The sequence below is a fragment of the Phialemonium atrogriseum genome (assembly GCF_030411735.1).
Source record: "Phialemonium atrogriseum strain 8032-3 unplaced genomic scaffold QBC33scaffold_2, whole genome shotgun sequence".
Lineage (NCBI taxonomy): Eukaryota > Fungi > Ascomycota > Sordariomycetes > Cephalothecales > Cephalothecaceae > Phialemonium > Phialemonium atrogriseum.
This window is the reverse complement of record NW_026848139.1, coordinates 1,210,225-1,229,587: the sequence shown is the minus strand read 5'-3', so window position 1 is coordinate 1,229,587 and position 19,363 is coordinate 1,210,225. Positions and strand designations below refer to the sequence as shown.

The following is a 19,363-nucleotide window of genomic DNA, read 5'->3' as shown; positions in this document are numbered from 1 at the left end:
TTATCATTTTCACCTTCCCACCCCCCCCCCCCCCCCCCCCCACACCCAAAAACAAAACAAAACACCAAAAAAAATAAAAAAAAAAAAAAAACAAAAAAAAAAAAAAAAAAAAAAAAACAAAAAAAAAAAAAAAAAAAAAAAAAAAAAAAAAAAAAAAAAAAAACATGCAGAAAACGCAAGCAACACCCCCAATATAAAAGTCAGATCCACCAAACCGCCTGTCGTGTTATCCACCTACCTACCAGGTCTCGGGCCCGAAGCGGGTTCCGTCCGGCACGGATTGGTACGAGCAGGCCTGCCAGTCGCAGCCTGACTTGTAGATCTCGGTGCCCCACCAGCTGAAGCCCTTCATCCAGCCCGGGTAGATGAAGCCGAAGAAGACGACGACGATGCCGAAGGCCAGACCCGAGTCGAGGGCGGCGCTGAGCGTCATGGTGTACTTTGCCCACCACGCCGTGGCCCTGTTCTTGACCAGGTAGTTGAAGAGGTAGCACACCAGGGCCCAGACCGAGAAGTTCAGGCCCGTGGCGGGCGGGATCCAGCCGAGCGAGCCGAACAGCACGGGGAGGTTGATCTTGCGCACGATGCTGTCCTTCCTGTTGCGGCCGTAGAGCCACAGCGGGATCGGCAGGATGGCGCCGACAAGGAAGGCCCACACCAGCGGGCGGTAGGTCGCGTTGGGCCCGAAGAACTCGGCCGGCCCCACGACCCCCCAGAGGATGGAGCCGTTGAAGTGGACCCGCGCGAGGGGGCAGGTGAAGCCGTTGATGGCCTCGGACGTGCAGAGCCCCGGCACGTTTGCGAACATCCAGTTCAGGACGGCGATCTGCGTCAGCGAGGACACGATGGTGGCGACCATCTGGACCGAGAAGAGGATGCGCGGCGGGATCTTCATGTAGTGGCCGAGCTTGAGATCGGCGGCGAACTTGATCCCCTGCGCCGAGGAGATGTATCCGTACGTGACGAAGACCATGTTCGCCACCGGCCGGCCTGGGAAGACGACGCCGCACACGAGCTGGCAGATGAGGTAGATGCTGCTGTGCTGGTTCGTGACGGCCATGATGATGCCGATTGGTATGAACAGGATGCTGCATATCCCGAGGGCGAGGAGGAGCCCGTACCACGGCAAATGGATCGGATAGCTGCGTGTGTTTGGTCAGCAAATGGGGTGCAGCAAAACGTGTTCGGCCCACCATGCCATGACTTACTATTCGACCACAAAGATGCCAATGGCGGTCATGGAGAGAAAGGTTAAAAAGTACCACCACATGGGCGCATCCTTATACCTCCTCATAAGCCTGTTGTGTACATCCTCTCGGCTCATGAGATTCTCGGTGCTGGATGATAGCGTTGTGAGATAGCGGCTGCTGCGGTCGCGCGACGACGCCGTCGCCTCGCCGTTGCTGGAGACCGGCCGATACAGGGGTGTGGCATCCTCATGAACGTCTTTTATGGATCTTTTCCACTGGGTCCAGATATCCCTCCCGTGCCAGCATGCCGTGTGCGTCAGCAACGCGGCGAGGCCGGCGAACTGGACGCCATAGCTCAAGACGTAGGTAATGGGTAGGAAAACCCTGCTGTAGTTCTGGTATGCCTCTTTGTCAAAGAGAAAGTCTTCGGTCAGAATCTTGCTGACGTCGTATACTTTCCCTGTGTTGTCGAACACGGCGGACGACAGGATCGGCATATAGGACGAGTAGAGCCAGTTGCTATAGTAGGCAATGGGAGCAATGATCCACATGACGAGCACGAGGCCACCTACCACGTTCATGGCAGCCCAGAAAGGGGTGAGGAGTGGAGATCCTATGTAGGCTATCTGTGCCCAGTCAAACGTCATGGGAAAGAGGCCAAGTCCGGATACAACGCCGAACAGGTTGGCGACGACGACGTTGTCTGGCGCGAACCAAGTCACCACGTTGAAGTAGCTCAGCGCGGGCATCAGCAAGCCGGGGAGAAAATAAAAGAGGAACGCAGAAGTCCAAACGATGTAGAAGAACTTCCAACGACTGACTCTCCACCCGTTAGCCTCCCTGTTCTCCTCCTTGTGCAGCGTGGAGAACATGGCAGCGGACATGAGCGTGCCCGGCCAGATCATGCTGCTTGGCCTGACCAAGAACCTCCTGGTGAGTCCAGCAAAGGTATAGCCCAGTATTTGCGTCGAGAGCGTCAGCAGAAGCTGGTAGACGATGCCGACATCCTGCTTGTAGAAGCGGGTCTGCTCCACGATCACGTCCGTTGCGAAAGCGAAGCCGAACGAGACGTTGCTGCTGACATAGACACAGCTGTGCTCCTTCTCGTTCCAACGTCCCTGGGTTAACCAGAGGCGGAAACGGTCCAGCCTGCTCCTGTGGGCGTACGGGACGAAGCGGGCATGTCGCGCCTCGCCAGGGCTCGAAGGGCACTCGTCGGCAGCACGGAATCCGTCAATATACTCTTCGGGGGGGTCATCCCGGCGTTTCAATAGATAATCCCATAAAAGGCCAAGTGGATGGACAAGCAACAAAGCTATGACGGGGGTGATGGCGACACTGGGGTATCTCAACGAGAAGAAAAGATTGGTGGCCGACCCGAGGATCGAGAAGAGAATGGACAGGGTCCACATGCGGGGGGTGTTTATGGACAGAGTGGTATTGTCTGTAGGCGGAACAGAAGCCCGAACTTGGGGATATGGGGAGTTGTCGGGCGGGTCTTGGTCGAATTCGGCACCGTACGCGCCGCCGTCGTCGTCCTCGTCCTCCAGCAGACCCGCCTCGCTGCCGTCATCGCTGTCCTGCTTCGGGTCTTGGAGCATGTCGGGTGGCACAGCTGTTTCGGTGACACCAAAACGACCTTCTAGACCTCGTATGGTACCGGAGCCGCCGAGCTCTTCCGCGAACCGCGCGGAGCGTCTGCTGCGCAGCACCTTTGGCCCTGACAGCGCATCTCGACTCGGTCTTCTCCGTAAATCCGGCGGCGGCTGCTCGTCTACGTCTGTGGGGTCGGCGGATGAGGAACTGGAGGAAACCCAATGGTCGCGAAGGGCACCGCCCCGCAAGTCGGGAGATATGGCGCCGTACGAGGGTTGCGTGGAGCTCGGTGCCGACCGAAGCAAGGAGGGTTTTGGGGTCATCTGTCCCTCTGCTGGTGTTTGTGTTTGGTCGCCCGAATTGCTGCTGTTGGAAGTCTCGTCGACCGTGTCCCCTCCTGACTCGAGTCCTGGGCCATGAGGATTCGAGCTGGACAGAGACTGGGTTGGCAATTGGGAAAATGCTTCGAAGGTTTCATCGGCGGGAGTCAGGGTTGGCGTGGGGCGCGATGCAGCTGTGGAACTTCGCTCGAGGGGGCGGAGCTGGAAGTCTTGAGCGAGTGTGTCTGAATTCCTTCTGTTGCTAAGGGGCGTCATATGCCTGCAAGCCGGTGGCTGCCTGGATCTGGTATCAGGTCGTGTCCGTTTCGATGAAGATGTCCAGTACCAAGAGGTGGGCACTATGGAATAGCCACCTTGGAAGCATGCGGCACGCTGGGGGCCAGACTGATCTCGCCCAAGCTGGTTGGACCGCGGCCCAGGAACGTGGGACTAGCTATGTACGCACACGCAGGTGGTAAGCAAGGGGCTAGTCAGAGTCCGATGATCGAGTTGGGCTGCCCAATGAAGCAACGGGGGGAGAGACAAGGGCGCGCGCGCGCAGGAAAATGGGGAGTGGGTGCCTAGGTGGGGTGTGGGGGCAGATGCTATACAGACACGAGACGACCTCCGTCTGCGTAATAGCGGGAAGTCCCACGTCTAGTGCAGGCTCTGATTGTCAGCTGCCGCTCCGTCGCAGGCTCGCAGCGAATTTTCAGCCACTTTTTGGGCAATGGTTACGACTATTGTGAAGTAAAAAAGGACGACGAGAAGTCAGTATTCATGGCCCGATAAGCAGTGGATCCTCCTTCGTAATAGCCCGGTTTGCCTGGCACGCTAGGGATGATGCGTGAGGGAGTCCAGCACGGGCAATATTATGGTAGGTACCAGTTGGAAGATACTATTTCCGCGCATGCCGCCGCATTAGGCGGCTCCCGGTCTCCACTTGCGGGAGAGATGCCTACTAAGTACTGCCTCGGCCGGCCGCACTCACCGCCTTCCCAAATTGTTTCACACTGGCCCTCTGAACGATCCAAGAGAAGTCATGAAAACCACCCTGGGCTGACCAGATGCGGAAGGGCACATTTATCTAGCCCGATCCAATTATATCAAGTACTAGCTACAGACTTCTCAACCGGGTCGGATTTTGAGATTTGTCGACGTTGCGGTAGGAAATGTGTAATTTCACGTTATTAGGGACAATGGTATTTAGGTAATTAGCTACTGTGTTTAGTCTTGGTGTTGGAGTTGCTACAGATAGGGGGTCTTAATAAGGGAAAACGAACAAATACAGGTGGGAACAGGAAGCGAGAATGAGGACAAGATGTAGAGATGTTGCAAGGATGGTATGTACATCCAACTTTCACCATGACTGTATCAGCTTGCTAACCTGATGTATCCATATCAACTCTTCCAGTAGAGACATAATGGAGAATGTTTCACAAGCCCTGAAGGTCGCCATCGACAGTTCCGGCTTTGTCCTTGTCAACCCATCCTTCAGTATGACCGCCTCCAAAATCGATGATCCAGGCATCGCCATGTGTGTCGATAATAATGTTATCAGGCTTTGCATCTCCCCAAACAATACCAGCTCCACGCAGTGCTGCCAAGATGTCCTGAATTTGCCTGATCCACCTTTCTTTCGACGATTCTGGGGTTTCAGGGGTTTCTACCGCATCGCTCAGCAGGGTATGCTCGTCAATATGGTGAAGAATAAGCCCCACAAGCTGATGTTTCTCATCTTGGACAACACCAAAAAGACGCGAGGTTCGCACACTAGGCCCAAAACTAGCTCGAAAAACTTGCTCATATCTTCCAACCTCCTTCCTGCCAATATCATCTCCAAGCAAGTCGAGAGATTTGAAGAAGAATTGTTGGCCATTTGCAAGGACTCGCCTTGGTGGGTCATCCAGGATGTGTCGCGGATCGTTGCTGATTATCTCGACTTGTGACGGGTGAAAAGACGGGAATATCGTATCCAAAGGGGCAGATTCCTCGTTGTCGTAGCCAAACTCTACGTAAGGCTCCTCCGAATCCCTTGGCTCGAGCTTTACCAGCCGCAATTCATCATCAACAGCGCCAAGTTCGCACTCAAAGGACTTGACGCTGAGGAAATGCTGCAGTGTCACCTTTGACGGGAGGGTGGGCTGTGGTGCGACGCTTTTCAGGACCGGTAGGATTGGGGATACTACCCATTCGAAGCATCCAGAAATCGTGACGTCTTGGTTTCTGAGCTGACCGTCATCCATGTTTTCTTCATCCATGGCCTCATCTTCAGCACCATATTCACACTCCTCTACACCAAAAGCGAGGAATGCAAAGTATTTGCAGAACTCGTCCATTCTATGGGCAGAATTGTGGAAATTGGAAGCCGACACGTGGATGAAGAAGAATGCGCCTTTCGCACGTATTTCAAGCGTAAACCATTCGGGGCCACTGTCCCCTTCGTTGCTGCTGGTATAGCCACAGATGCGGTAGGGAGTCTGGCTGCGGATGTTGGGCTCCATGGTTCTGGGTGTCAGATAAACGTGCTTTCAATGTTTAGACAGGTAAAACCTGTCAGAATGATGGTAATAGACTGGCAGGAGGAGAAGCATTGAGGGACGGGAGTTGGTTGTTTGTTGTTGGTTGTCGACACGCAGCAGCCAGCTGGTAGTTACATATGAGGCACAGAAAAGAAGCGAAAGCAAGGGTAGTTGAGAACCTCAGATTCTAACTGTCCACCCGCTTATCCTCGGGTATACATAATAGCCGGCTGCAGTAACAAAATATGGCCCTTTTGGATGGAATTTGTCGAGGTTTGAGATGTGGTAAGCTTGGACTCAGATATGCTTTCTATTTCTTACACAATTTGTGCGCTCATTATCCTTTTGCATGGAATCACAGTAAGAGAGGGCAGAACTGTTCATACGGATTCAGTTGCCGACTAATCTAGCCTCAAGGCTTAGAGGCATGGCTGTAGCCGCCATCCCCCAACTGATTCCCAGAGACGAGCATATTGAGCTGAAGTCGCGAGGCAGAGTGTCCAGATGCGCCTCAATTACATCCACTGCGCCGTCGATCTCCTTCCTGTCCCCGAGAATTCCACTTGCCAAGAAGCGAGTTGAGATATTGCGGTATTGAGCGCAACGGATCGCCTTGCAGAGGTCAAACACGGCGCTGATATAGATGTTGTTGGACATCCTGGCCGGGTCCTTGGTGTTGCTACTCGCGCCGTTGCGCGGGACGGGTGCGTCCTGGCCTGCTCGACCGTTAAGGAAGATATAGCCAAAACCCGTAGGGGCTATATGCAAGATGATCGCGACGGCGACACCATATACAGCAATTTCCTTGAGGTTCTCGTAGTTTTTGGTGGAGAGGTAGTCTGTTGCCCCGACGAACATGCCTCGGCATATTGACACGAATATGTCGGCCGCGTAAGTGGCGCACGAGGAAGTGTTGTTGCAAACACCTGAGAGCACGCATTCCTCGAGATTGGAAGGGGGAGACGCATTGTTCCGGGAGCTGAAGCTGCGCACCTCGTTTGAATCGAATAGAGCCTCGAGAGGAAGAACCGATGAGTCCCCAGTGTGCCTTTTCTCGTACCAGTCCGATGGTTGATTCAGGCTTGGTGTTAGGCAGGTGGCGTAGTGATCAGAGTCGCCAGGGATTGTGATAAGTGCCTCTGTAATGCTAGTTGCACCTAGTAAATGGACCGCTAGGAAAGCGAGCTTCATTGTAAATGAGGAACACCTGACGGCGCAGAGGAGATATTCCTCCCCTGGTCCGTAGTAGAAGGGGAAGGACTTATCTTAAATCGGAAGTTGGGAAATTAAACCTCCCAGTGTGTGGCACCAAAAAGGGTTAACCAATCAAATTGACGCGCATTGATCCGCCGACTCTTCTATCGGCTGCTGGGATACAAGTCTCTAGGTTTTTTTTCCATCTGCGTTTTCCCCTAGAAGTCAAAGGCTTGAATGAGATAAGTGTATTGAGTTAAGTCACCTACATTAAATATCTTAGACAAATATATCATCATCATCGTAGCCTCCCAGAGTGCATTCTTGCAATTGCGTAAATAAGTGCTATCCACGGGGTAAAAATGACTGACCTTGCCAACGACTGCAAGCTTAAATTGATAGAGCCCTTGAGGGAGCTAAGGACAAGGCGCGAGAATTTGGCCGGCAACTTGGATCCACGACGACCTTGTCGTGCGTAAGCCATTCTCGGGGGGTCATTGCGATCAGAATTATTGGAGAGGTGACCCCTGAGCGTGTCGCCATCGCCAGGAAGGCTAATCATACCTTCATCTCTATGATCAAGGAAGCGGGCATCTATAACGAGGTAATGTCTCGCGGCTGTATGAATTTTTGAATCACTACTAACTCTAGGTTTTAGATATCTCAAGCCTACGCTGACCTCGACACAAACATTTGTACGTGTTCTGAAATCCGTTTGCTTGGAGCTATTCATGAATACCGTCATTCGGACGTCCAGAAAAGGATCCCTACAGAGTTGGCTCTATTTATGGCCTGTAGTGACTATTTCCGACATGACAGAGTGAGGCTCCTGTTTGTTGTGTTCTTGATTGTGTCCTTGTCAAGGAGTTCCTGCAAGCAGAGAGAACGGGAGAAAGAGAAGTTTGATTAGAGGTCACATCATGGTCAAACCGCAAGGCAACCTAGCTCACTTGGCATGACAGCAGCTATAAAGTTGATATCTGGGTCTACTACTCTCCCACCGACTTGGATGTCGAATTCTATGTGTTTTTCTTGCAGTCTACCGTATTCTTGGTCATCTCATCTTGTCCCCCTTCTCTAGTTCATGATGTCAAATATGCAGACGGGTGGAAATCAATACATGTTTGAACAAGATAATGTAGGCAGGCAAGTTTCTGGTCAATCTGGTTACAAGAGAGTAGAAAAGTTGGGGAATTGAAAAAAATGGCCGCGTGGCTATAATTACGCAGTAGAGAGCGTCCACCCACCTGGTTAATTAAGAGTTGCAACGCAGCATACGGGTAGTATTCCTTTGCACTTCTAATTCTTGAACAAGATCTTGATCATAATACCCGCACAGGGGGCAGGTTAATAGGTTAGTTAACCAATAGGAACCGTGCCCCTGCCAGCTTCCTGTCGGTCTACGGCACAGTATCAACGTAACAGTGAACTTGCGGGCCGAAAATGTTCTGTTGGCTGTACTTCAGAAACATCAGCCACCTCATCCCCTCGACCATCCGCAGTTCCACTCCGCCCAATTTGTCTCCCAACCACCGTACTTGGCTCGCTGTCAGGGATCTTAGTCAGGTACATGGGGAAACGGTCAGACTGCGCGGCTAGGTTTCTACCACCAGGAGGAATAGACAGACCCCTGTGCCCGGGTCATCTTGTGAGACACCGCAAGGCGGGTTAGTTGGTAAGGTGGGTGGTTTTTGGTTGGTAAATAGTAATTATGACATACAAGCACCGATTGACACTCATATTCCTGTTTCCGTCGCAGGGTGTCTTACCTTCTTTTCCCCTTTTTCGTCTCGACAAAATGTATAGATATCCATTTCCATGACTACTTTGGTGCTTTGGGACCTAGCTTGATGGCTTACCTCCATGTATTCCCAAGACGACGAGTTATCGGCGTGTTATTGTTTCTCGTTGCCGTGACATGCATCGTAATCTTCCTTCGAACCGAGCATGGCGCCTACCTACTCAAATATGCGAACGACACCATCAGACCTACTACCTCCACCAAGCCACCCCACCCTCGATACAAGCCGACTCCGACGTATACGCCCGCCCCAATCACCGACCCCTTCCCGCTCCTCGCGACATCCACCCCGCCTCCCGTGCCGAGATGGAACCAGCCGCGTGAGAACCTCCACAGGGACTACGGCCTCCCCGTGGCTCCGCCGCTCCTGATCGGCTTCACGCGCAGCTGGCCCCTCCTGTTGCAGGCCGTGGTCAGCTACATCACAGCCGGCTGGCCGCCGTCGCAGATCTTCGTGGTCGAGAACACGGGCGTGCACGGCGCCAACGCCGACGGGAAGCTGACCCTGCAGAACCCCTTCTTCCTCGACCACCGGGCCCTGCGCTCGCTCGGCATCAACGTGGTCCGCACCCCCGTACTGCTGAGCTTCGCCCAGCTGCAGAACTTCTTCCTCTCCCTGTCGTACGAGCGCGGCTGGCCGTACTACTTCTGGTCGCATATGGACGTCCTGGTCCTGTCCTACGAAGATGGCTTCGACGGCGCCATGCCGCCGTACCACGACCCGGGCTACAAGACGGTGTACGAGCTCTGCTGCTCCGCCCTCGCCGAGGCGCGCCGCATCGGAGGGGAAGGTGAAGATGGCGAGGGCCGCCCCCGCTGGGGCCTGCGGTTCTTCTCCTACGACCACCTCGCCCTGGTGAATCCGGCTGCGTACGAGGACGTCGGAGGCTGGGATACGCTGATCCCCTACTACTATACCGACTGCGACATGCATAGCCGCCTGAACATGGCCCGCTGGTCCATGGAGAACCAGCGCGCCGGCATCGTGGTTGACGTCAGCACTGTCCTGAGCGACTTGCTGGTGCTATACAGGGTGCCGGGGATATCGCCATCCTTTACAGATCCAAATCCGCCTCCGCCAGTAAAACGGGCAGCCAATGACAGCGGAGAGATGAGCAGTGGGCAAGGCGATGTTGCCGCTAGTGCCGAGGCCAAGGACGGTGGTGGAAAGGGGGAGGAGGACGAAAATCTCAAGTCCTGGCGCGCGATACTCCACACATCCGACGCCATGTTCCACTACAAGAACGGCCCACGGGGAAGGAACATGTGGCAGACGGCCCAGCATGGCGGCCAGGGGGAGGCCTTCCACTACGACGCGGCGGGGTTCGCGGAAGGGGTCGAGGTCATCACCGAGGCCGGGAAGGAGGTCTATCGCCGAAAATGGGGTCACCGAGGCTGCGATCTGATCACCGGCGCGGGGCTTAATATCAGCGACCAGTGGCAGGTGAAAAAGGATTGGAGATGAGAAAGGCAGCTGGTCGAATTGCTATTTAAATACACCGCTTGAGGGGACACGGGAGGTAGGTAACCCGGCCGAGGACCTTTCATTGCTGTTGTGATACGTAACCTAGACTTTATAGAGTAGGATCTGGTTCCGAGGATCGGAACATCCGAATAATACGCCTTCTCCCACCAGGCGCCCCTTGACGATTCACTGATTATCATCTCGTTGCGTGAATCGACTCCGAGGAACTCAAGTTCCCATGACGTCTTTCTGATAAGCTCTTCGTCATGCCAAACCCACCCAATTAGCGTGCAGTACTCTTGTCAAAAGGGCAAGTCGTTATGCCGTAATAAGATCTAAAACATGAGGTCTTCTAAAACATATCTAGTTTTTCTGGAATCCCGTCTTTCCAGAGCAATCCATTGATGGCGTTTGATGCTGCTATGTTTGCTTTAGCGCTGGGAGAGAATTTCTAGTTGCGATTTTGAAAATAGTTAAATTGTATTTTTCTAGACTTCAAGACTTGTCCTCTAGGGGTTAAGACTCAGAATAATTCATTGTCTTTGAGAAGGAAGGTTGTCCATCGAGAGAGGAGGTGTTGAGTATGACTTACACATGGAATATCGGTCCGCCAAAAAGTTTCGGCCCGCCAGCGAGCTGGATTAGATAATATCGCTTTAGGCGGTACGGGCCGTGATGCAGCACTGGCAGAACTTTCTTCGAGTCCATCGAGCCTGGAATTCCTATCTAACTCGGCCGCCCCCATTTCCCCGCCCCCTTAACTTTTCCCCCACACCGGCGGCACCGGGCATGGTCGAGGAGGAAGCTCAGATGGCTTCGCTCTATGCAGCCAAGCAGCAGCTGCGGTCTGCCATGAAGCAGAGGCTGGGGGCCATCTCGCATGAGTCCGTCATGTCACAGAGTACGACCTGCATCTTCCCGGCCCGCGAGTTGGGAAGCACATTAAGCGCTAAGCCGCGGATCTAGGCTCGGTCGTCTTCAACAAGCTACAGTCGTTCAAGCCGTATAGAGATGCCAGCCGAGTCAGCATCTTCCTGTCGATGCCCAGCGGGGAGATCCAGACTGATGCAATTGTCCGCCACGCTATTGAATCCGGGAAGGAGGTCTTCATTCCTTACCTTCACAGGAATCCGCTGTCATCCCCAGGCCTTCCGGCCCGGGTCATGGACATGGTCCGCCTGCGAGATATCAAGGATTACGAGGCTCTGGCACGAGACAAATGGGGCATCCCAAGTGTTGATCCCGCCACGGTTCACGAGAGACAGAGGGTGCCTGGGGGGCCAGATGCTCATCACTCTGACCAGATCCTGCTCGATCTCATTCTTATGCCGGGTGTGGCTTTCGACATCAGCCCGGACACCGGAGCGATCAGGAGACTCGGGCATGGAAAGGGCTTCTATGATTACTTCATCGACAGGCACAAGAGCAAGGCTGCTTCTATGGGACAGCCGGAATCTTCTGTGTTGCTCTACGCTTTAGCTCTGTCCGAGCAATTCCTGACGTCTCCTTCCCAAGGTTCGGTACCAGTTGGGTCGCTTGATCAGCCCCTAGACGGCCTGATCCTCGGCAATGGAGATATCAAATTGCCTCGTCGAGATAAATAGACTGGATCCGCACACTTGCGACCACCCCCTACGTGTGGATTGATTCCCGCCACCAAATTGCTGTGCCTGTCTGTAAGTAAAATCTGGTGAGGAAAGAACGTTCTTCCCATTTCAGGTGGCCTGGAAACGGCAGGGTCAAAGTTGTCACCCCCCTGTATTCGTATATCCCCTTTTAAAATGGGTCACGTGGACGGGATTTATCAGTGGTCTGTACCCAGGTACCGCGCTTTATTAGAGAAGGGCAAATAATTATCCGGTATCGGTCACGTCAAGGTTCGAACCTAGCTTAGCCACAGCAACCATCTCGGCGGGGCTGTCCTTGCCTAACGGTTTATTTTCTTTGATGAGCATAACGAAACCACTTTACCTGACTGAAACTTCTTATCTTCTCCCCCATTCCCTCTTATTCTTCACCTCTCCCTCAGCAGATATACTTCTCATATTAGCAGTGTGCCTTGCCCGCGAGTAATCCCCTCTCCCACCAGCAAAGTTAACTCGCGGATCACAGCACCAGTCTGTCAAGGCGCCCGCCCCCTCGTCGTATGTAGCCGGAGCTGTCCCGGACAACCACAAGTCACCGACCGTGTTATCCAGTATCGCCCCGCGCTTTGGCAACCCTTGATCCGGTCATCATGGCATCCAATGGCGCAGTAGCTGTCGCCACGCCGGATGCAGTCCTGGCAGCAATGCTGACTATGCGCGGCGGGGATGCGGACAAGAAGAAGGCAGCAATGGACTACCTCTCCAAGTTCCAGAAGTCGGTCAGTAATCTCTCTGTACTCTCCCTATTCTATCTCAGCTTGGCTATCTATCTCATGGGCGATCCGTACTCACATTTTTCACAGACAGATGCTTGGACCACAACCATAGCGATCCTGCAGTCCCCCGCCGAAGCTGATGCGCAACTATTTGCGGCGACAACGTTAAAGGGAAAGGTATGCTTGGAAGGAAGAAGTTAGTACCGGTACAATGCTGAGACGCCCGGGTAGATTACCTATGACCTATCGACTCAGGTCCCCGAGAGCGACTTGCCCGCCCTACGAGATCAGATCTTGCTGCTCCTCAGGCACTTTGCGTCGGGTCCCAAGCCTGTGAGGGTCCAGCTTTGCGTATGCCTGGCGATATTGGCCATCCAGATGAGGAGTTGGAAGGATGTCCTGCAGACAGTTGTGGCCTCCCTTGGTTCCGACGTCCAGAGCCACGCATGCATCCTGGATTTCCTACGAGTGCTGCCCGAAGAGGTCACGGAAGGCCGAAAAATCACCTTGTCTGTATGTGGATCGCGACATGACACCGGCCTCGCCGTTCTCTCCACCGATGTGCCGCTTTGGTGGGGTCAGCCTGGAATCAGAGTCTAATTCGGTCATGACAGGAAGAAGAACTTGCCCAGAGGACAAGCGAGTTGCTGGCAGACAACGCGGACCAGGTAGTTCAACTACTCATCGACTATGCCCAGTCATCAGGTAAGAGCTGTTGGTACCTGGCCCTGGTCTTGACAAATTGCTAATTTCTGGATTCAGCGGCTGCTGCTACGAACCCTCAGCTCTTCGAGTGCATCACCTCGTGGCTCCGCGAGGTGCCTGTCAGCACCATCGCTGCATCTCCACTCCTGAATGTCGTCGTAAATGGTCTGGCCCATGACCAGTCACTCGAGTCAGCGGCTGAATGCTTAGGGACCATTTGTCGCGAGACGCGGGACGTGGATGATAATCTTGAGACGATCAAAATCCTCCTACCGCGTGTCATCGAGCTGCAGCCACGCATCCAGAAGGTCGCTGAGGACGAGGATACCGAGGCTTTCAAAGCCTTCACCAGAGTATTTGCCGATGCGGGTGACTCGTGGGCTGTGCTTATTGCTCGCGAGCCCACACACTTCCGACCCCTCGTCGATGCCCTTCTGGAGTGCGCCGCGAGGGACAAGGACCGCGACGTGATCGAATACACCTTTAATTTCTGGTACGAGCTGAAGCAGTATCTTACTCTGGAGCGGTATATCCACGCAAGAGTGGAGCTCCTTGATGTCTATTCGAAACTCGTCGACATCCTCCTTAAGCACCTGGAGTATCCCCAATCCGAGTCTAATAACGAGCTCGACCTGTTTGACGGCGACCGCGAGCAAGAGGAAAAGTTCCGGGAGTTCCGCCACCACATGGGCGACACTTTGAAGGATGCTTGCGAGGTCATGGGTGTGACGGAGTGCCTGACGAAGGTGCTCGACGCAATCAAATTATGGATGCAGAAACACGGCGGCCAAGCGACGCATACTTCCGTGCCGCAGTGGCAATCGCTCGAGGCACCTCTATTTTCCATGCGCGCCATGGGTCGGATGGTCGACAAAGAGGAGAATGCCGTCCTTCCTCAGATCATGCCCCTGTTGGTCCAGATCCCCAGCCACGAGAAGTTGCGGTTCGCCGCCATCATGGTCTTCGGCCGCTACACCGAGTGGACGGCAGCACATCCCGAGTTCCTCGAGCCCCAGTTCACTTACATCGTTTCATCATTCCAAACCGAGTCCCCCGAGATCATTCGCGGTGCTGCGCAATCCATCAAGTTTTTCTGTACCGACTGCAAGCATCTGCTAGGCGACCAAGTTCTCCAGCTTCAGATTTTCTACGATCAGATTCTCGACAAGCTCCCAGAGCCCAGCCAGGAAGAGATCACCGAGGGCGTCGCCAATGTGGTTGGAGTTCAGAAGCCCGAGGACATTTACAAGCTCCTCAAACTTTACTGTGACCCTCTCGTTTCGAGGCTCATGGTCAAGGCCAACAATGCAACGGATAAGGAAGGCAAATTGGCAGTGGCTGGTAAGTGGTCCATATACCTACCACACGCGCGTTCCCGGCGTCGAACTGACATTGTATTCTCTTGCAGACCACCTTGAATTGATCAAGATATTCATCCAATACGTCAACCCCTATATCCAGGAGGGCCAAGAGAATCCGGCCGTCAAGTATTGGCAGGAAGTGTTCCCCGTTCTCTCCACGGTCCTGGATAACTTTATCGACTTTGTCCCGATTTGCGAGAGGGTCTGCAGATGCTTCCGGTTTATTGTTCTCGCCTACCGGACAGCCATGATCCCCCTTCTAGCACCCATGGCCAACAAGCTGGCCGAGAGCTTTGCAGCGTCCAAACAAGGCTGCTTCCTTTGGGTGACTAGTGCGATCCTGCGCGAGTTTTCCGAGGACCGTGAGCACGTGGACGAGAGCATTTCGGAGAACATCTACGCCTTCTTCGAGGCCCAGGCCACAAATGTCCTTCGGGTTATGAGCGACCTCCCCCCTGCCGAGCTTCCCGATGTCATTGAGGATTTCTTCCGCCTCCTCCTCGATGCATTGCTCTACTACCCCCAGAAGCTGGCCCCATCCCCACTCTTCGTCCCCATATTCCAGGCTGCCATCTCCGCCCTGACTCTAGAGCAGCGGGATCCGCTGTCGGTCGTCCTACACTACATTAGGGATGTCCTCACCTACGGCGGTGAGAACCCGGCCGCATCGGGTGTGCAGCTTGGCCCTGCCGGAGAGCACGTTCAACACGTCGTTAAGCAGTTGCTACTCTCCCACGGAGAGGCCTTGGTCAAGCAGACCATGGCTGGAATGATGATCACATTCCCGCGCGACTGCTTTGCGGACGGTAGTGGCGTCCTGCTCGGCATGTTCGAGCTTCTTCCTACGCAGACAACTGAGTGGGTTGATCGGACCATCCATCTCCTTCCCCCGGGGACCGTGAGCCCCGTCGAGTCGAACAGACTCATGGTGAAGATTAAGGAGAAGCTTGTTACTTCCGACCCAAGTACCCTTAGAGGGGTGCGCGTTCTCCTTCAAGACTTCACCAATACTTATCGACGGCGGTATGTTGCCCCGAGAGACGGCCTGGGTGAACTGGAGGCGACACGATTCCACTTCGAAGGCTAGAGTGATGGTGTGAGATCTTAGGCCCGTGGGAGACTTTTCAAGGCATGGGTACACGGGTGGGAATACTTGGTCACCGAAGACTCCAAACGCCAGAGGCCACAGCAATACCATTCTAGGCCTACAGAAAGGCGCGGCACCGACGCATTTGCTAAAATGGCACGACTGGGTTGACGACGGAGAGAACATAGAGCGATGTGAGGGACTCCGTTGCGCCGGGAAAAAGGGGGGCGGGGGCGGGGGTCCACATCAACAAAATCAGTAATAAATGCATATGACGAGAGGGAACGGCATTGCGCGGCTAGTGGGAAGCTCTTTACTTTGACCTGGTGGCTGGAGGACGTGTAGATACAGGGAATAGGAAATGGGAGTGGTTGCAAGGCCGTCCGTCTGTGAGACGTGAGCAAGGTGGAGGGGCAGTCCGATGACGGGTCCTCCTTTCCCGCTTCGTGTCCGGGATGGAGGGATACTCGACAGCTATTTTGACGCAGAATCGAGGCTAACAGCCCTTTTGGACTGATATCTTGACTTGATTTTGACTGTTGCCGCTTAATTGTCTCTTCCGAGGATGATCGCTAGGCCCCTCGATCACCGGGATTAAACTGGACGTCATCCTCATTCCGAGTGAGAGATCCATTACTCCCAGGGTGTAGGATAATTTGGGGGAGAGCTCCTGGGATTCCACAATGCTGCTGCTGCCATCCATACCGTTTTCTAGAAACATGGAACGCAGGAATAGTTTATGTCCCAATTGATGTAGAAGTTCTATGTATAGACGGATACAGACTCCTGAAAATGGTATCATGACGATGCGATCCAAGTAATCACTAATGCCGCTGGATTGAGACAAAGCATAACGCAAACCCTGCCAAAGCACAAACGCCCACCCCCCTCTCTTGAAAAAAAGACATTTTTCATCCCCCTCACGACGACGACGAGGACGGGGCCACCCACTCGCCAAGCCACCTCTCCATGACGGCGATCTGGTCGGGCAGGACGGACAGCTCCTCGGGGACGTCGTTGATGACCAGCTCGGGCGCGTGCATCCCGTTCCTGATGACCAACACGGGCGCGTCGCCGTCGCCGGTCGAGTTGCGCGGCCCGCCGGGCCGGCGGCGGGCGCTGACGGTGGCCTCGATCCAGGGGTCGAACTCGCCGTTGACGAAGAGCACGCGCCGGAAGTCGGCGTCCCAGCCGCCGCCCGTGTACAGGTTCAGGTGCGCCGGCGTGAACCCCCGCGTGATGCCGGGAACGAAGCCGTTGGTCTCGGGGAACTGCAGCGGGCAGGTGCGCTCGTAGTGGTCCGGGCGGAGGAACGACGACACCACGTGCTGCTGCTGGCCGTCGGCCCCGGGCGCGGGGGGGCCGACTTGCCACCACCCGAAGGGGTTGTGGCAGAGCATCCACTGCCACTGCCGGTCGCCGTCGAGGTACGTCGGCTGGTCCCAGTCGATGGCGTCCGAGTAGGTGTCGCACTCGCCCGTCTGAGAGCATCGCGCCGCGACGGTCCGGTTGATGTACGCCGCGTAGGCGGGCAGGGCCAGCTCGAGCCCCACGCCGGCCGCGCTGGTGGTGCTGCCGCCAGAGGTCTCGATCTCGTCGCAAAACTCGAAGACGGCATCCGGGTCGTTCTGCCACGCGCCCATCGGGTCCGCGACGCCGGCGGCGAAGTCGTCGTGGTGGTCGAGGTGGCCGAGCCCGAACATGTCCTTGAGCTCGAGGATGGCGGCGTCATCGTCGTCGTCGTCGGCGGCGGCGGCGAGCACGGCATCGACGTGCGCGACGACGGCCCTGACGTCGGCGCTGCAGTTGCGCGGGATGGCGCGCTCGACGGCGTCGAAGTAGGCGTGGAAGTCCCCGATGGCCTGCACCACGGCCGAGCTGGCGTGGTACGCCCAGAACACGCCCGGGTCGATGATGGACGTCCACGCCGCCAGCGCGCCCGAGTAGCTGCCGCCGACCAGGATCCACGGGGACGCGGGCGCGTTGGCGCCGCCGTTGGAGTCGTCGAACTCAAGCGGCACGTGGGTCGCAAAGTAGGTCATGTCGAAGATGGACTGCGGGAGGTCGAGGTATTGCAGAGTCTCGGCCGTCAGCTCGGCGAAGGGGATCGATTTGCCCCAGTATCTGTCTGTTGGGTGGGCGTCAGCGAAGCCGTGCTGGGAACACCGGGGACTTTTCGTGCGGGATACAAACGTTCGATGAGAATCACTGCTCCGCCAAACTCTTTTGCGTAGCGGCCCGTGATTGTGCCATCCTCGAGGTACCCCTTATATCCGTCGGCGGCCGTCTCTCCGGGGTTCATGAGGAAGATGGGAGAGCCGGGGCCTCCCCACTCCGAGGCATCCCACCAATATCTCTGCTTGAATGTGCCCTTGCCAGGGTCGTTGTGGTCTAGGAGTTGGTCGAATGTGCCATTTTTGACCAGATCAGGGTCGGAATGGGTCTGTTGCTTGATGCCCCTCGGCCTCCCGTGCAAGGCTCCCCCACCAAGAAGCTGCGATACAGATGGCACTGCCTGGGCAAGGAGCCCGGCCGCTACGGCCAGGAGTGAAGCCTTCATATGGGGTGGCCTGGGTATCGAAAGTACGAAAGAAAGGGGACGCACAACCAACGATGCAGTGCTCGAGTAAAGAAAACGGATGAAGACAGCGATGCTAAAACAACGATACTGAAAACCGGGAAAGCCATTTTGACTTTATATACTAACTTACGATTCGGCCAGAGCGGCCGCAATACCTCTCCGGCAGTCAGCAGCACGAACGTTCATCAAGCTCAGCCTCCGCGAAGGATCGCCCGGCGCGTCGGGGGCTTTGAGAAGGATTTTGCCCCGAAGCAGGAAAGCGTGTAGGGGACAACAGGGCTCCCTGGCAACCCGGAACCAGGAAGTCGCCTTGCTGCCGTCTGAGATTCATTGGATTCTCCATCGTCTTGGAGGCTCTTGGCACCTCACGGAGCCCCTGTCTGCTGCGCTTACCCTCCGTTGCAAACTGGCAAAGGCGGACACTAGGCTGGGGTTGGAAATGCGGCGTGGAAGGCTGCGGCTGGGGCCCTAATCCTCCAATCAGAATGGGGGAAACCCTGCGCCTACTTTGTATAGATGGAGATCGACAAACCAGGTTGCTGGATCTTCAAGGCAGGGGGGGCGGCCGCTGGAACCCGGGATTCGAAGCAATACTACTATTTTTACCACTAACAAGGCAACCAAGCCTCCAACCGTTTGCACTAATGGGCCTGCAACTTCATGAGTGCCCAGGACAAAGCCTGCTGTTTTTGTTTTGACCTGGCATTCTGTACGTAGTTCTACGGGCCCATACAGCGAGCGGGCTGACCTCGCTGTCGTCAGGCCATACCCCTTGCGAAGCCGCCAGCGTATGTGATTTTGAGCCCCTTTGCAATCTAGGCACCCTATTAACCTGGCCTGCCTGTATTCGCATGTTATCTCCAGCTCACTGCGCATTTCTGATGCGAACACCATCTTGAAGGCCCACCAGATCTGGATCGACGGTGAGTAGTAGAACTCGGCGATTTCGCGATCAGACACCACCAATGCCCAAGAACAAAACAAGCCTGCGTATTTCTCAGAGGCGACTGACTGTCTCTGCGGCTCACATCGTTCGGACCGGCGCATACATTGATGAAGATCATCTTCCGTCCCCCTCTCTCTTGACGGAACCTGATTTCCGTACCATGCAACCCCCCTCCAGGAAAGAAAAGACGAAGATCGGAAACATTTCATTGGGCACGTACATACATAGTCTTC

At 55.0% G+C, this 19,363-nt stretch overlaps 7 protein-coding genes across 7 annotated transcripts; 3 read left to right on the top strand and 4 right to left on the bottom strand.

Moving 5' to 3' along the window:
* Positions 1-238: 238 nt before the first annotated feature.
* QBC33DRAFT_444181 (OPT oligopeptide transporter protein-domain-containing protein) lies at positions 239-3,109 on the bottom strand (the record flags this gene model as incomplete). The annotated part of the gene is made up of 2 exons (XM_060424261.1): positions 239-1,142; positions 1,209-3,109. The coding sequence occupies 2 exons, from the start codon at positions 3,107-3,109 to the stop codon at positions 239-241; spliced, it is 2,805 nt and encodes a 934-aa protein (XP_060287906.1).
* A 1,008-nt stretch (positions 3,110-4,117) lies between these two features.
* Positions 4,118-5,484, bottom strand: QBC33DRAFT_524465 (protein kinase). The gene is made up of 3 exons (XM_060426733.1): positions 5,067-5,484; positions 4,521-5,003; positions 4,118-4,449 (listed from the first exon to the last, which is right to left on the bottom strand). The coding sequence occupies exons 1-2, from the start codon at positions 5,443-5,445 to the stop codon at positions 4,543-4,545; spliced, it is 840 nt and encodes a 279-aa protein (XP_060287905.1). The 5' UTR covers positions 5,446-5,484; the 3' UTR covers positions 4,118-4,449; positions 4,521-4,542.
* Positions 5,485-5,943: 459 nt separating this feature from the next.
* On the bottom strand, positions 5,944-6,864 carry QBC33DRAFT_524463 (uncharacterized protein). The gene has a single exon (XM_060426732.1). It carries the CDS (start codon positions 6,817-6,819, stop codon positions 6,019-6,021), a length of 801 nt encoding a protein of 266 aa, XP_060287904.1. The 5' UTR covers positions 6,820-6,864; the 3' UTR covers positions 5,944-6,018.
* A 1,596-nt stretch (positions 6,865-8,460) lies between these two features.
* QBC33DRAFT_161975 (uncharacterized protein) lies at positions 8,461-10,350 on the top strand. Its single transcript, XM_060422248.1, has one exon. It carries the CDS (start codon positions 8,673-8,675, stop codon positions 10,086-10,088), a length of 1,416 nt encoding a protein of 471 aa, XP_060287903.1. The 5' UTR covers positions 8,461-8,672; the 3' UTR covers positions 10,089-10,350.
* Positions 10,351-10,877: 527 nt separating this feature from the next.
* QBC33DRAFT_511190 (nagb/rpia/CoA transferase-like protein) lies at positions 10,878-11,692 on the top strand (the record flags this gene model as incomplete). The annotated part of the gene is made up of 2 exons (XM_060425819.1): positions 10,878-10,989; positions 11,055-11,692. 2 exons carry the CDS (start codon positions 10,878-10,880, stop codon positions 11,690-11,692), a joined length of 750 nt encoding a protein of 249 aa, XP_060287902.1.
* Positions 11,693-12,006: 314 nt separating this feature from the next.
* QBC33DRAFT_161912 (armadillo-type protein) lies at positions 12,007-16,063 on the top strand. Its single transcript, XM_060422247.1, has 6 exons — positions 12,007-12,453; positions 12,538-12,627; positions 12,682-12,963; positions 13,065-13,155; positions 13,213-14,496; positions 14,564-16,063. The coding sequence occupies exons 1-6, from the start codon at positions 12,325-12,327 to the stop codon at positions 15,601-15,603; spliced, it is 2,916 nt and encodes a 971-aa protein (XP_060287901.1). The 5' UTR covers positions 12,007-12,324; the 3' UTR covers positions 15,604-16,063.
* An 81-nt stretch (positions 16,064-16,144) lies between these two features.
* On the bottom strand, positions 16,145-18,583 carry QBC33DRAFT_615897 (serine carboxypeptidase S28-domain-containing protein). The gene is made up of 2 exons (XM_060432647.1): positions 17,797-18,583; positions 16,145-17,731 (listed from the first exon to the last, which is right to left on the bottom strand). Exons 1-2 carry the CDS (start codon positions 18,161-18,163, stop codon positions 16,524-16,526), a joined length of 1,575 nt encoding a protein of 524 aa, XP_060287900.1. The 5' UTR covers positions 18,164-18,583; the 3' UTR covers positions 16,145-16,523.
* Positions 18,584-19,363: the final 780 nt, after the last annotated feature.

Excerpts from the sequence above, each read along its gene's own strand:
- QBC33DRAFT_524465 (XM_060426733.1), bottom strand. The coding sequence starts at position 5,445 with ATGGACGAGTTCTGCAAATACTTTGCATTCCTCGCTTTTGGTGTAGAG. Across the intron at positions 5,004-5,066 it reads TTTGGATACGATATTCCCGT|CAAGGCGAGTCCTTGCAAAT; the intron begins CTTTTCACCCGT and ends TGGATGACCCAC.
- QBC33DRAFT_161912 (XM_060422247.1), top strand. The coding sequence starts at position 12,325 with ATGGCATCCAATGGCGCAGTAGCTGTCGCCACGCCGGATGCAGTCCTG. Across the intron at positions 13,156-13,212 it reads CGACTATGCCCAGTCATCAG|CGGCTGCTGCTACGAACCCT; the intron begins GTAAGAGCTGTT and ends TTCTGGATTCAG. Across the intron at positions 14,497-14,563 it reads AGGCAAATTGGCAGTGGCTG|ACCACCTTGAATTGATCAAG; the intron begins GTAAGTGGTCCA and ends ATTCTCTTGCAG.
- QBC33DRAFT_615897 (XM_060432647.1), bottom strand. The coding sequence starts at position 18,163 with ATGAAGGCTTCACTCCTGGCCGTAGCGGCCGGGCTCCTTGCCCAGGCA. Across the intron at positions 17,732-17,796 it reads AGCAGTGATTCTCATCGAAC|ACAGATACTGGGGCAAATCG; the intron begins GTTTGTATCCCG and ends CCCACCCAACAG.
- QBC33DRAFT_524463 (XM_060426732.1), bottom strand. The coding sequence starts at position 6,819 with ATGAAGCTCGCTTTCCTAGCGGTCCATTTACTAGGTGCAACTAGCATT.
- QBC33DRAFT_161975 (XM_060422248.1), top strand. The coding sequence starts at position 8,673 with ATGGCTTACCTCCATGTATTCCCAAGACGACGAGTTATCGGCGTGTTA.